The 14333-nt window shown below is 42.5% G+C and overlaps 1 protein-coding gene across 1 annotated transcript in view; it reads right to left on the reverse strand.

Annotated features, from left to right (window-relative positions):
* The window catches only part of CD109 (CD109 molecule), a 78467-nt gene extending 65023 nt beyond the window's left edge, over positions 1 to 13444 (reverse strand). Inside the window, exons 1-2 of the mRNA XM_071741545.1 lie at positions 13312 to 13444; positions 12827 to 12987 (exon numbers count right to left, since the gene is read on the reverse strand). Of these exons, the coding sequence (XP_071597646.1) occupies positions 12827 to 12987; positions 13312 to 13379 (229 nt within the window). The 5' untranslated portion in view covers positions 13380 to 13444. The remainder of the gene's footprint in view (positions 1 to 12826; positions 12988 to 13311) is intronic.
* Between the last annotated feature and the right edge of the window lie 889 nt (positions 13445 to 14333).

The following is a 14333-nucleotide window of genomic DNA, read 5'->3' on the forward strand; positions in this document are numbered from 1 at the left end:
AGAGACGGTATAAAGCTACTTCCTGAAGTTTCTCTTACTTTTATTAGTATAAAAGCCTAACCCATCTCTAGTTGACATCCTCCTCTAAAATAAGGCTGTGTTACAGCTGGGTTTTGTTTGACTAAAACCCGTAACACTATGTCACAAAAAACCAAACCAAAACAAAAAAACCACCACAGTAACTTTTTCACTGCTGATAATGAGTTATTAACAAGGAACAGGAGTTTAGTGTTATTTACTGAAGATGTATGAGTGGATACACACATGGCTACGCTGCCTTTAATCTATACAATGCAGCTGTGCATAGCAATGGCTACAGAAGTTGCTTCAGTACATTGGGAGACACCAAACACAACTCTGATATTGATACCAGAGCCCACACCATGGGGTTTCTGTTTCCATTTTGACCCACAGCAATGCAAACACTCTAGCACACAGGCAGAGCACACATGGCCCTGCACAGCATCTCACGGATTTCAAAGCAGCTTTTCAAGTAACAGGGCAGGTACTTTGCTGCTTTCTAATCAGTGCAGTGCCTGCTCACCACCACCTATTTTAAGCATGCAAAAGAAAGAAATCTTAGGGTTGAAATACTGGGTTTTGTCCACGTTTACAGTCTGGGAGACTTAACATCAGGTCTGAGCCAGATACAGCCTTGCTGCGGAGGGGTAAACAGTGGAGGAGGAGGGAGATTTAAATCACAGGCACTACTTCGTGCAAGTCAGAAAGCATTTGCCTTCTGAAGCAGTGTTGGGGAGCTACAGCCTCCCGGACTGCTATGAGTGATGTCTCATTCCCATCCAGTGAAACCCTAGGAGGCTTCAGGGCATGAGGTAATCTCCCAGTTCATGTCACTACATAATTGTTTTGTTAGGAACTGAGCAGCTTGGGCAGATCCGAAACTCTCTGGCATTGCTGTGAGGTTCCCTGTCATGCAAGACTTTCCCATGTTCTCAGAGACCACAGAATTGCAATCAATCCCCTGGAGGTCTGCTCAGCTACACCCAGGGATAGCTTCGGATGTGCTCAAGCAAAATATTTCCAGCATGCTAATACTGAATTGATGAAATTCACCACGTTTCTCTGTCCACTGGATGAATTAAAGTTATACTTAATCATACAGCAATGAATGGTTTATAAGGAGTCAGACATAGTGCAATAACTACAGCTCTATGGCACAACTGGACACACTCACCCGTGTGCACTAACACTCCTACAGGATTTACACCACACCAGTTGAGTCCATTGACACCAGAAATGGCAACAGTTGTCACCCTCCTTTGGCACATCCCTGCCATTACAGGTAGATGACACCAGGCAGTAGAAGTAGGTTTAGAAAGGAGCCCAGAACAGCTATACACCCACAAAAATCATGAAAAAAAAGCTTCCTCCTGACCCATCACATCTGCTCACCACAGCAGCAGATTAATTGTCATGACTGCAATAGGACATGGAGAGCAAAGACCAGGAGATAGCATGGCTCCCTGATACCAGGAGGGAGCCACAGAAAACTCAGTCAATTGCTCCAGACTCACCCTGAGGAAAGTTAAAAAACAAGCAACCAAAAATATCCCCACAGAAGTCACGTGATTCTTAAATAAAAAATATCCTTCCTCATCACTGGTAAAAGCATTTCTCTCACAGCATTCCTGAAGCTTGTACTGTACTCATTCAATAAATACTACATTGAGGAAATACATGGAAATACTGTGGAAACAACTGTCACATTGTCCTGTCTTCTCTTCTTCAGCATTCTTGGCATTTAGGGCCGTCCAGCAGATGAACCAAACGCAGTGTGTTAATGACATGTCACCAGTACAGACAGCAGTGGGAAATTAAATCATCTTTTTAATGCCATCACACCATTTCTTGGAGGCCTAATAATCTTGTTACCAGCAAAGCAAAAAGGGAAAATTCTGCATCACAAAATTCCTGCATGGGTTTTATAGACTTATGGAGAGCTGTACAAACAACAGCATCTTACACTCTTCCCATTGCATGGGCCTGACCCAAACCCAGCAACTTACACGACCCCTTCTTGAGAAAACACCACCAGCACTAGGAGTAGAAAAATGTTTCAGCTTCCACTCCCCAAAAAGGACAGAGGTTCCAAAAGAACTACTGTATGGCTTGGCACAGTGATCTAGAGCTTGTGCCAATATAAACCAGTACAGCACCACTTCAGTCTCTACCTAATTTACACAAACCCAGGTCTTGATTCTCTGTTCTAGCTCATGTGGCAGGTATTGCTGGACTTTCTCACTTATTCTAAGTCTTGTGTGAGAACAGAAAAATAGACCTGGAATCACTTCAGACTGATTTACTGAAATGATGCCACATCTTTCCCCTGGCAGCCGTGTTCACATATCCATACTTAGAAAATATTTACAGAAAAGCATTTTCTTTGCAGCAGTAAATGGAATTCTACTGCAGAGCCTATTTCAAAAACTCAAATCAGAAAAATCAAAAACATTTTTAATGTCATTCCAGATTTTTCTTCCTATCCAAAATATATTTTTGTGCTAAAAAAAAAAAAAAAAAAAAAAAAAGAGAGAGAGAGAGAAAGAATGAGAATGCACAGATACCAAGGCCTAAACTGTCCAAGGACTGCAAAATATTTTTCCTTAATAACAGACCTACAAATCTGTCAACTTCACAGTGTTCTTTAAATGTGTTATACACCTCATCTATTATCCTAAAATTAGCACTCAAATTAGCCCTGGTTAGTTATGCAAGTAGCCCAAAAAACATAGAGCGGGATGCTACTCTTAAGCTATGGCTAAATTTGGGGCACACAATAGAAGGAGGGGCAATCCTGCACTCTAACACGTGCAATAGAGATTCCTAGTGGATACCAGTATACACCAGTATACCAGGCTGGCATCCAAACCCAAATTAAGCCAACAGGCCTGTAGCAAAGGGGTACATATTTGTTCCACAAAGCCTCCTAGACCCTTCCTGCCTGCCAGCACCTACGTACACTTCCCCACACAGCCACTCATTAGTGTACTCCCAGCTCCTACCACCCCTTATCCTTTTCAGTCCTTTTTTGCAATTTTGGAAGTTAAAAGCACTCAGAAATTATAAAGGGAGAGAGAGAGAAGCAGGATAGCAGCTCTGCCTATGGAGAAAGACGTAAAGGGAGAGGTGGAATAATATGAACTGGACCAGAATTTATCATCTAAGTGTTCAGTCAAGAGACAGGGTATCAAAGCTCTAGAGGACAGGAGAAAGATTGTACCTATAGAAGGTTTTATAAACTTCTATAGGTAAAAGCCATGTTTTACCAAACTCTGCAGTGACTAGCAAGTTCTAGCCTCAGTCTGAAATGCAGAGCACAGGAGATGTTATGACAACCAGGACAATCCATGACAAAAAACCTTATGCAGCTAAATCCAGAAGTTTTTCCCCAGTCTTCTACAATCAGAAGAGTGGTGGAAGCCCAACCACAGAAACCACAAGCAGAAACACTCATGGTCATGGCAGAATAAACACAGATCTACTGGAAGGTATGCAGAGAAAGTCCTTTTCCTCTGCCCTCTCACCACATCATTCCCTGTGTGTTTCTACATCACATGACAAAGGAGTCGTGGTACCTCCCTGTTACTGGTTCAGCCCTTCTTCTATCACCAGCACTTCCAGATCCACTCCTGAGGAAAACCACCAACTCTCACCCTCTCAGAAAGACAGACATTATCAATGCTGGGCAACCCAACCCTACAGCATCTAAGATCCCTTCCACAAGCAAAAGCATCAATTTCCTGCAGACTGGTCCTTCTGATTTCTTTTTAGACTTAGGTCATACTTCGGATATTTAATTCCACACTGAGTCTTCTAAAGTAAAACAACAAATGCTATGGATTATATTACTATTACCATTTTCAGCTGAATGGTCAGAAAGCAGCCAGCTGCAAGAACATAGTATTTAAAATGTTCTGTGGTTCACCTGAGACACTTGCTGGGTAGGAATACAAAATGGCTCCGTATTTCTGAAACTAAATAATCTGTTTAATTAGAGACACTCTGACAGAAATCCAGCAGCTACCATCACAGATACCTGAACACAAGTATGGGCTCTTTTCAACTTTTACCCAAGACCAGCCTCTAAGGGCAGGCTGGGGACTTTTTCTTATGTGAATGACATTATCACTGCCTACCACACCCAAACAACCAAATTCCCGTGTATTATAAATTTATAGCTCTTATCAAGACAAGCTTTGAATATTATAAAGAAAAAATTCTTGATGTCAGAACCAGTCTAAGAAACTACATAGCCAATTCAGAGTAATCTCAGATTTAAGCCTTTCAAACAACTAAATGGGAAATTTCATATATTTCACTTACTTGGTTTTCCCTTGGTGACTATATACAAGCACACAAACTCAGGCCTTTGCGCATCCTGCTTTCAAGGCACTGTTGGCCATCATTGTTATCCATTCTGATGTCCACAAAACAAACACAGACAAAGCCACTATTAGTCCAATGTAAAGCATCTGTAGTTTTTATTCCAACTTAAAACATCAGGAGATCATACCAGGACAAAACGTGGCTAAACCTGCCTATGCCAGAGGTCTGGTGGTACTAATATCACTCTCATCACATCAATTGCTGCAACTGAAGTGAAATTCCAAAGTTGTCACATCTCAGACTTGTTCACTGCAAAAAAACCAGCCAGGACCTACATAAGTTTCCTCTCAGAGGGAGTGAAAAATTTTTATTTTCATATTGGTTTTTTTCCAGTTTCTGAAATGTATTCAGGGTCTGTGATGACAAAGCCACGTATTTTTTCTGAGATCACAAAATTACTTTGATATCTAAGAATATTACCAGACACCTCTTTCATCAAGAAAAAAAAAAGGCAATACAAATCCCTAACCCATTCAAATTAAGCACCTGGACCTCACAGCTGCACCTCCAGGAAGCTGGAGAACTGGGGGAAAAAGGGTCTGTCATTCTCACTGCCTTTTCTGCACATGTACTGATTTGGGCTGCAGTGAATCTAGGTTAACCAGCATCATCTCTTGCCACGTGCTATTCAACCTCTGCAGATAGGATCTCAGCTCTGCTTTCACAAGCACGTAGTAAGGGATAACATTGCATGGGAACCAGCAAGGCTGCCAGTGCTGTGGGAGTCTTATGAGAACAGAAGTCACCAGTGTATGACTGGAGACCTGTGAATTTCCTGCATCTGAAAGTACTTCTGTAATTCTCAACTCTTCAGCCTGGATCTCTTTCTAATTAGACATCACTAAGAACATCACTCGAGACCCAGCTGGAGATCCACTGTTAGCTCCCACCACTTTCTCCTTAAAGCTACTTTTATGTACCTGAAGGGTAATAACCAGGTGCATAGCACACTTTTACACTTCCACCCCAGTTTCTCAAACCTCTCTTCAAATGTCTTCCAGAATCTGGAAGAGACTCCCAGGGTCAAACAAGAAGTCTTTTTAGCTCAAGGTCCCATTTCTAGCAGTGGTCAAGAACAGGACAGAAATAGAACAAGTCCACAGTGACCTTCCCTTGGGTATTCTTCCCAGAAATCTAAGTCTTGGAGCTTGAAAAGCCAAAATTGGTGTCTTTAGACCTTGACGGACTTTAATTATTTGCCTCATTAATTTGTGCAATCTCATTTTCCTGCCACAACACCTGGGACACAGGGCTCCACAATTTACTTCCATGTCATGTGAAGGCCCACCTTCTTCTGTCTGGTTTGAACTTGCCTTCTGACAGATCTCAAATCTTTTCCTCTGCTCTTCCTGGAATTTCTCCAGTTGGTTCACAGCCTCCAGGCGGAGTGCCCCAAATCAGGAACAGCATTACCCAGTATGACTACTTAGAGCTGCAAAGATTATTAGAACACTTTCTCATAGCTTAAAAAAATATTTTGTATATATTTGAGTACAGTGTTTGCCTTCTTTTTAAACACCAAAGTATTAATTACAAGTGTTCATCTTTTTGTACCTTTAAATCATCACCCACCCCCACACACAGGCTTTTCTGCAGCACTGCTGCCTCACCTTCTTCCCCATCTAGTAAACACATACTCTTTAGTCATCATCAAGAGCAGAACTATGCAATTGCTCTAGTGAATCACACTCCAACTTTTCCCCTAATCATTTCCCATATTGCCAGAATTAGTTCAAACTCTAAACCTACCTCTCAGCATCCCAATCATTAGATTAGATTCACCAATCTAACAAACATTATTTCTTTTGCATCCATGTCAAGTATACTGAACAATATAGTTTCAGGGCAACCAATTTTCAGTTTTATAGCAAACCACCTCAGTCAGCTTCATGCATATTATTTTCCATCCAGACACAAAAATATTTAATGAGATGATGTCCCCACTTCCCCAGCTGGCTTTTCAGTGTCACATGCCAGACTATCAAAAGCCTTACTAAAGTCAAAATATAACAACATTGCACTTCTCCACCTACAATCCCTGCCAGCCCATGGTGGATCACATTTTATTTGAAGGTTTCCAATCTTCCAGAATGTGTCTCTTGGCCCACGCTCTCAAAACTTCATTAGACATTTTTAAATTATTTTAATCAACTCCCTAAGTGTTCTACAGGCAATTTTATCACAGCCCTAAATAACTTCTTTAACAAAGTACTATTTAACCCGTTCCTCCCCTTTTGTTGCCTTAATTCTTAACTGTTTTCCACGGAGAGTTAGCTGATCCTTATACTGAAGATGGAACACTGCCTTTCAGCATCACTGACCTATGCCCTCCTCATCAGAGTGAGCAGCAAGCCACATCCTTTGGTATCTTTCTTGCTACCAAGATGATATTTTAAAATCCTGCTTTATTATCCTTCACATTCTTTCTTACTCATGGTTTGCCCTTTCCATTTTGTTCTTTCTTACCCATGCTATTCCTTTAAGCTCAGCCTTTGTAATCTGATCTCATTTTCAGGTTATACACACAATTCTCCTTTTTCTTCTGTTGTTTTTTCACCACTGAGAAGATCATCTTTATTTTTTACCCTTCTACTATGTTAGGGTAATGTGTTCTTGACACCTTTAACCCCCCAAGAGCTTTCTCCCTTCGCTTCCCTTCTTGTTTCTGATGGCATCTCACCTCCCAACTCCTGTTAGGTTTTGGCATCATTTTTTCTCCAAATACACAATCTTGACTTTGTTTTTCTCTCTCCTCTCTTTCCTAAAGGCGGTAAAGTTCCTGGAGTTCACAATAGCAACTGGGAACGCCTGTGCTGGCATTGGTAATACTCCCTCCTCTGTAAGAATTGCCTCACTGCCACGATTTTTGCTCTTCCAACTTTCTCACAGCAGTGTGAAGCAGCCTGTAGCCCTCAATGTGTCACACTCCCCTTGGCTGGTTATCAGTGAAGAACGTGGTGACCGAACGACCTTGGATATGAACACATAAGCCTTGAGGCATAGAGGGACTCTTTCCCTCAAGTCTCAAACAGCATCCAATCAATAGGATAAAGCACAAGTAGTGGATGGGATTGCTAATTCCATTTTCTCTAAACTATCTAATAGGCCTGGTAGCAGGATGGATTCAACAAAAGGCACAGAAACCTGTGTTTTTTTCTTATATGTACTCCAGCAATACGCAAGCCCCTAACAGAGAACCCCCTTCTCCACTAGCTCCCTTGTCTCTGAATCCAGTCCCAACAACCACTTACCCCAAAATTTTCCTTCATTCTGATTTTGCATGGGTTATCTGCATGTACTGAGTATCTGACAACTTATTTCTCATGAGGGAAGAGAAAACTGGTTCTGTCACAGCTCAAACAAGGACACACATATGTTTGGAGGTGGGGGTTATGGACACAAAATTATGGTTCTCCTGCTCTCTTACCATTTGGCTTTTTTAGGCATTGATGCAGAATTAGTCAGGAAGAAGCTGTACCACTAAACTGCTAGCACCCTTTACACCACAGATTTTCACCATAGATTTTGTGGTCACTAATGAGTCAGACATTTTATTCTGAACTAAGGCAACGCAAGGTTAACAGAAGGAACTGTTGTACTTAGGCCATTCATTCCCCTTTAGCTGTAAACTTCACAATTTACTGTTGCTAGTGTTTTTCACTGTTTCCCATACTAACATGGTCAGAACCATATTATTAAGTATGCAAAACATGCCTCCTGGTACAAGCAGATTTTCCATTCTCTACATGGATGATCACTGCATGTCTGAGCTTGACAGACATTCAAACAAACTCTGTCATGTTTCATAAATCCTAGCTGAGTATTCACCATGCTCTAGCTCAATAATCTCTGTTAACAAGTACATTTACTCCTCTCTAGAAGTACAGAAAAGCAGTGAAAAATAAGTAACAGAAACAATTAATTTAAAGGGAATGCAACCTATGCATGCTGGTGTAAACCAGATTCTTCAGCTCACTAAGTAGTTCTCACCCACTGTGCCTTATATACATTATTTTATACCTTAAATACCAGAAGCTCTAATTAAATCTTGTTCTTAAGAATTAAAAATATTCACACAGTCAGGCAAATGATGACATCTCATTACAGGTAAATGATGACATCTCATTACACCTGAAAGCTTTTCTTAAAATTGGTTTGTTTTTTCCAGCTTAGAAGCTACTCGTTTTTCCAAAACATCCTACCACCAGCAAGGTAAAAAGACTTTTGAGAAACTCTCACGATTGAAGTATAAAGTTGCTCATACATTAGCACAAACTGCAATGTCCTGGTAGCAAACCCTGTAAGACAAAGTTTCTTGCAAATTCAAACTGCATCTTTACTGATCAATGACTGGATAAGTATGCATGGCAAGAGTCACCCTTTCTCTGCAATCACCAAAAATCAAGCCATTCATGCATAAAATCTAACTTGCTCATCTCTTATTCCCATTGTTACTTTTTTTGTTGTTGACCCAGAAAACCCAACAGCTCAAATTGCACATAAGCCATTGTTATCTTCTGCAGTCATTTTCAATCAGGCTGAGGATCTTCCTGATACTGCATCTCTATGGAAAAATGTGCTATCTGCTTGATAGGGTGCACAGAAACAGCTTCAATTCGTCCTTTGTATTTTTCTGGAGTCCACAGCAAACAGTGGAAACCTATTCTCTCCTGGTGACGCACCCACCTTGCTCACAAAGTTCACCTGTGGCAGCAATATCCTGCTATCAGACATTCAGCTTTCTGTTTCAACTACATTTAATGTAATTGGTTTAATTTCTGTCCCAAAACATTGGTCTCAAACCATCTCCCCTGCTACAATACTTTTGGATTCTGGAATACTGAGCTAGGTCCAAAATACAAGCACTTCTTTAAGTGAGCAGGGATGCACACTTTCTCCCTCACTTTAAAGAATACAAACTAGCCACTTATTAAGAATATGTTTATTTTCCCTTTGTTACATAAAAAGCATGATAAAGATGGGAGCTAAAGCTTTGACAACTTCCCAGGAATCACTCAGATATCAAAATTCCACTTCCAGTAACATTAAAAAGGTGTTTTATCACTCATCAGAGCACTCTATATCTTATATAAAGCCAGAGTTATCATATAAAAATTAAAAAGACCCATGTCTCTAATTCAACAAGATTCTTTAATTCAGAAATTTAGACCAGTACATGTATGTACCATGTTAAGCAGCTGCTGGAGAACCAGGAGGCATTCTGAACTTTAAGCAACTGCAGATACACTTTGCCAGACAGGCATATAGTAGCTCTTATGCTTAGGTGCTTGGCTGAACTTGGCCTGAAAAATTAAACAGCACAAATAAAACCAGTGTCTCCAGCCTGTCCTCCGTCCCCAGCATCTAGCTCCCAACTCTGCATCCACCCCAGTTCCATCAGCACAAATGTTTGAACACTGAACCAAGGAACTTGTTTGCCTAAAAAAATATCCAACAACATAAAAACTTTATTTTTCAGCCAGATCAGTTTTGCAAAGCAGTTAATCCCCTGCTTTTGCTGTCACCATGCGAGGAAAAATACAGAGCATAATTGAGCCAGCTTAGGCAACAGTGCCACTGAATTTGCAGCCTAACCAAGGTAGGCAATCAGTTCCAGCTTTCTGGATAATTCAGCACAGTCAACAACTTCAGCTACACCCTGTCTCCCTTAATACTTATTTTGCATAGGCACATGGCAATAGAAGTCATCAAACACATGTACTCCACAGGAACAGTAATACTACTGTATTAGCCACTCTGTAACCTACTGGGCCCCAGTGACAGATAAAGTAACATTTTCTGGGCACTAATACATGCAACAATGATGTCATTTAAAGAATATTTTGTGTTCCTGGGGTTTGGGTTTTTTTCCTTCAGCTGCAACAAGCTGGCCTAATAAAACCTCCCCCAGTCTTCCTTCAGTCAAATTCTTTGATTAACACAGCTACAACAAAAACAAAAAAACGTATTTTATCTTTAAGTTGTTTTGTACTTCAGTGAAGAATTTAAAGCTTTAGAATCTTACTCTGACAAACTGCTTTCTGAGTAACTCTGTTCACAATGAATCCAGTCCTGCAGCACCTTCAGATCCACACCTTGAACACCACATCCTCTGCTGCAGGGCAACTCCCTTGCTCCTACCCTGTAACAGTTTTGTTTATGGATTTGCTCACAGAGAACAAAAGACCAACAAAGTATATAACCTGACTTCAAAGAACCGACTGCCACAGACCATTTTTTTATAATTTTGCAAGAGGGAATATACTGCATATTCAGCTTTTATTTGCTTTTTTGCCTTTTTTTTTCTTTTTTTCTTCTTTTTTCTGTTCCATTTACCAAGTAAAAAACCATGGAAAATCCAAATACATATTTAAAAGAGAGAAAAAAGATTAAAAAATCAAAAAGTCCATGCACTTCGGGTAATGCACTGTAGCATTTCTCCTTTTTCCTCACTGCCTACAGACTGATACAGTGTCAGACCTGTTCTTTATCACCCAGTGTTCCCTCTGACATCAGCATCTCCCAGTGTCAAGCATCCCTGTGTGCTGTGCAGATAGATACATTCACTTATTTTCACACACTCCCAAAGTTGCTTTTTAATGTTGGAAAGGACAACAGACAAGCTGAAACTCACACTAGACTCAGTGAACTTGATGTTAAGCAGAAAAGAAGCAAGAAATAAAAGCCAATATAGTTAAAGGAAGAAAAAGAGATGAAAGTTACCTTTTAAAAACATTAAATCAGTAGGTTTGGGTTTGTTTGGGTTTAGCTTTGTATCAAAATACTGCCAGGGAAGTTTTGGAGAAGAACTGTGAACTTAAAAAGACAAACTCACTACTAATATTGTAATAAACACATCAAAGTTATTTTCTCCACAGAACAAGAATGTTGGCTTATATACTGCTGAACTCTCTGCTATGTCTAATCCAACTGGCTTGGTCTGTACTTTTGAATAAGCAAAACCTAAATATGGTATGTAGTGTGTTATGGAGATTTCAGATTAAGGAGCTTTAGGCCTGAGAGTTAGTCTGTTTTATTTACAGTGCTAGCAAATCCATCCTACTAAAGTAATTGCTTTAGGCATACAGCACCACAACTGTTAAATTTGGACACCAAGAGATCAGGTGTATAAAGCAGACTTAAATCAGGAATTAATACTTAATTTATTTTTTTTTTTTAATTAGGCACAGCACTACAGGAAATTTGCCTCAGGTTTATGCTTTTAAACTGTCTGTTGGAAACACGTAGCTGATAGCAAAAAATTAGAGTGCATGAACTCAATCTGAAGTATTTTTGAAACAGAGAGTTTTGATCAGACATGCTTTTCTGCATTATGGAATTACAATGGCCACTCATAATGAATTTTTTGATCTGGTCAAATGCACTCCATCACACTCAAAGCCTCAGTCTTCTCTACAGACTGTAAAGTGAAATAGGCTTCCATGAAGGCTATGAAATGAAGGTGTGATGCTTCCAATTAAAGCATCTACATTAACTATAAGACATCAATAGAAAAATCAGTTGACACCAAGAAGAAAGTGCAATACAGAAGGGTAGATTTTTCTAGGATCTCATACTGTCCCCAGACTCAGCTTCTGACAAATAAAAAGCTAGAGTTTGAGTGTTATTTATATTGCCTCATGTTAAGAGCAGTTTGAAAGCTGAATTATCCAGACAAAGTACGTTCTGTCTCACGAGGGCAAATCTGAAGCAGGACATCTTTATGTTCCTGTTCCCAGTGGGCCTTTAGGAAAAGGAGCAGTGACCAGGAGATCACTGCAAAGATGTCAGTTCTCCAGCTACTCAGAACAGCCACCACATCCTCAACTGCTGCCCAGGGCGTGCTAAAAGGTTCAGTTATCTTCCATCCCTAACCTATCTCAAGATTGTTCTTGGTCCTTAAAAATTTCTGTTACCGCAAATGCACAGAGCTCCAAAATAACAGTCTGACACAGTCATCTCTTTCCTATTATCATGAAGTTCTCCCTTAGGGCACAAAAAGCAGCCAGCTGCAGAGGCTTTATCACCTTGCTCATTCCACCCTTACCATTATCCCTGCTGCTTCCATTTCACACCTTAAAAACCACCCTACCAGTGAGCACTTCTGCCTCTACTAGTTCCTCAGTGACCCCACTACATTGACCAGAGTAGCCCCTGACTTCTCAGAAACCCCACATCCATCACACTTTGCTACTATCTGATTAGTTTACAAGGAGTTAGCACACCCATTCAGGCACAGCTCAGTTGCCTGCCTGCACAGAGCCAGCAGAGTACGATATGACTTTCCCGTAAGTGACCCTTACTTGGTAAAATAACGTTCCTATTTTAGTAACGTTTAGAAGCTATGATATTTTGGGAGCAGCAAAGATTTTTTGGGCCAGGCAAAGCTAAATCCTCCCAGACCAGCTCCATTTCTTACCTTTCTCAAAGACCATTTCCCTGGCCAAGATGGTCTTGTTATTTCTAATCACTTCTCCCCTGACGGTGACCTGCGCTGGGCTGTCCGGCAGCAGAGCTACCCCAACAGTCACGTTCGTCCCAGGCCTGATGTTCCATGGAGCTGCCACCAGGAACGTAGGTCTAGAAAATCCAAACGGGCAGAGGGAGAGAGGGCAGGGAGTAAAACACAATCCCCAAAAAACTAACAGCGTCCACAGAACATCGTACGATACATGCCGCACAGCTCTTCTGGTGCTCCCCTCTGCCGAGGCTGGAGGTGATGCTCGCTCCCCGGGCGCTGCCGAGCGCACCCAGGGTTAGCAGGACGAGGAGGAGGCAGCGCTGTTCTGCCCGCTTTCGGAACCTGCTGCCGGGGAAGTGCCCCGCCGCCCCGCGCAGCCTCCGCGCCGAGCCGAGAGGGGAGCCGAGACACCCCGCGCCCCCGGCCCACCCAGCCCCACGTACCCCGCTGTCGTGGAGCTGCAGAGAAGGAGGAGGAGGAAGAGGCGGACAGCACCGGGGGCCCTCGCCATGGTGCTCCTTGCGCGCTGCCCGCAGCCTCTGATGTGCGCAGGGCCGGGGCCGGGGCGGGGGCCGGGGCGGGAGGCGGCTCCGCGGGCGGGGGAGGGAAAGGAGAGGCCGCCGCTACCGCCGCCGCTGCCGCTGTCCCAGCGCCAAACCCGCTCCGCCGGCGGCAGCCGCCTGAGCACCCGCGGGGGCGGTGCCGAGGCCGGCCCGGGGGGAGCGGGGAGGGCAGACAGGCACCGGGATGGACTCCTGGACACAGCTGTACCCGGGGGGCAGCCCTCGCAGCCCACCTCTTGGGCAGGTGCAGCTGGGGAGCAGGCGGGATGTTCAGACAAGACAGAACCCTGCAAAATAACCCCCCAAAGGGATGTTTTCTGCCTGTGGCACGGAGCAGGGTGACACCCTGCTAGAGGGGACTGCCCGTTTCTACGTAAGGATTTGAGCTGCAGAGACAGACTTGGAGAGCCCGTCGGGGCGCGCCGGCGTAGGATTCCGGCTCGGAGGAGAGTCGGGACCGGCTCCGGGTCTGAACGGGGAGAACAACGCTGGCAGAAATTCAAAGAGCCTCGTAGCTACTTAAACGTAAACCGATTGGTAATATAGCTCTGGCTGGACTGGGATCTGTGTCCAGTATCTGCAAAATAAGGTCATGTCTGCGTATGCATCTTAACTCGCTCTCAAGAGTCCAAAAAGTGTGCTGATGCAGCTTGGGTGAGATTCTGCTCCTTTAGCAAGTTCATTGTGACTGTGTAGACCAGACACATCTAAAAATGTTTTGATTCATCTGAATTCTTTCATCCCTGCACAAGTCTAATCCATTTGGAAATTCGAGCCAGTTCTTGAAGTCTGACTCTTCGTAAGTGCTGAGCTGCCATCCTCTGCGTTGTTATGTGCAGAGAAAATAAAATCAGTTATAACTTTGCATAGAAGCATCATATTTTGTTGTTATGAAAATCAAA

Source organism: Heliangelus exortis, chromosome 3 (genome assembly GCF_036169615.1).
Source record: "Heliangelus exortis chromosome 3, bHelExo1.hap1, whole genome shotgun sequence".
NCBI lineage: Eukaryota > Metazoa > Chordata > Aves > Apodiformes > Trochilidae > Heliangelus > Heliangelus exortis.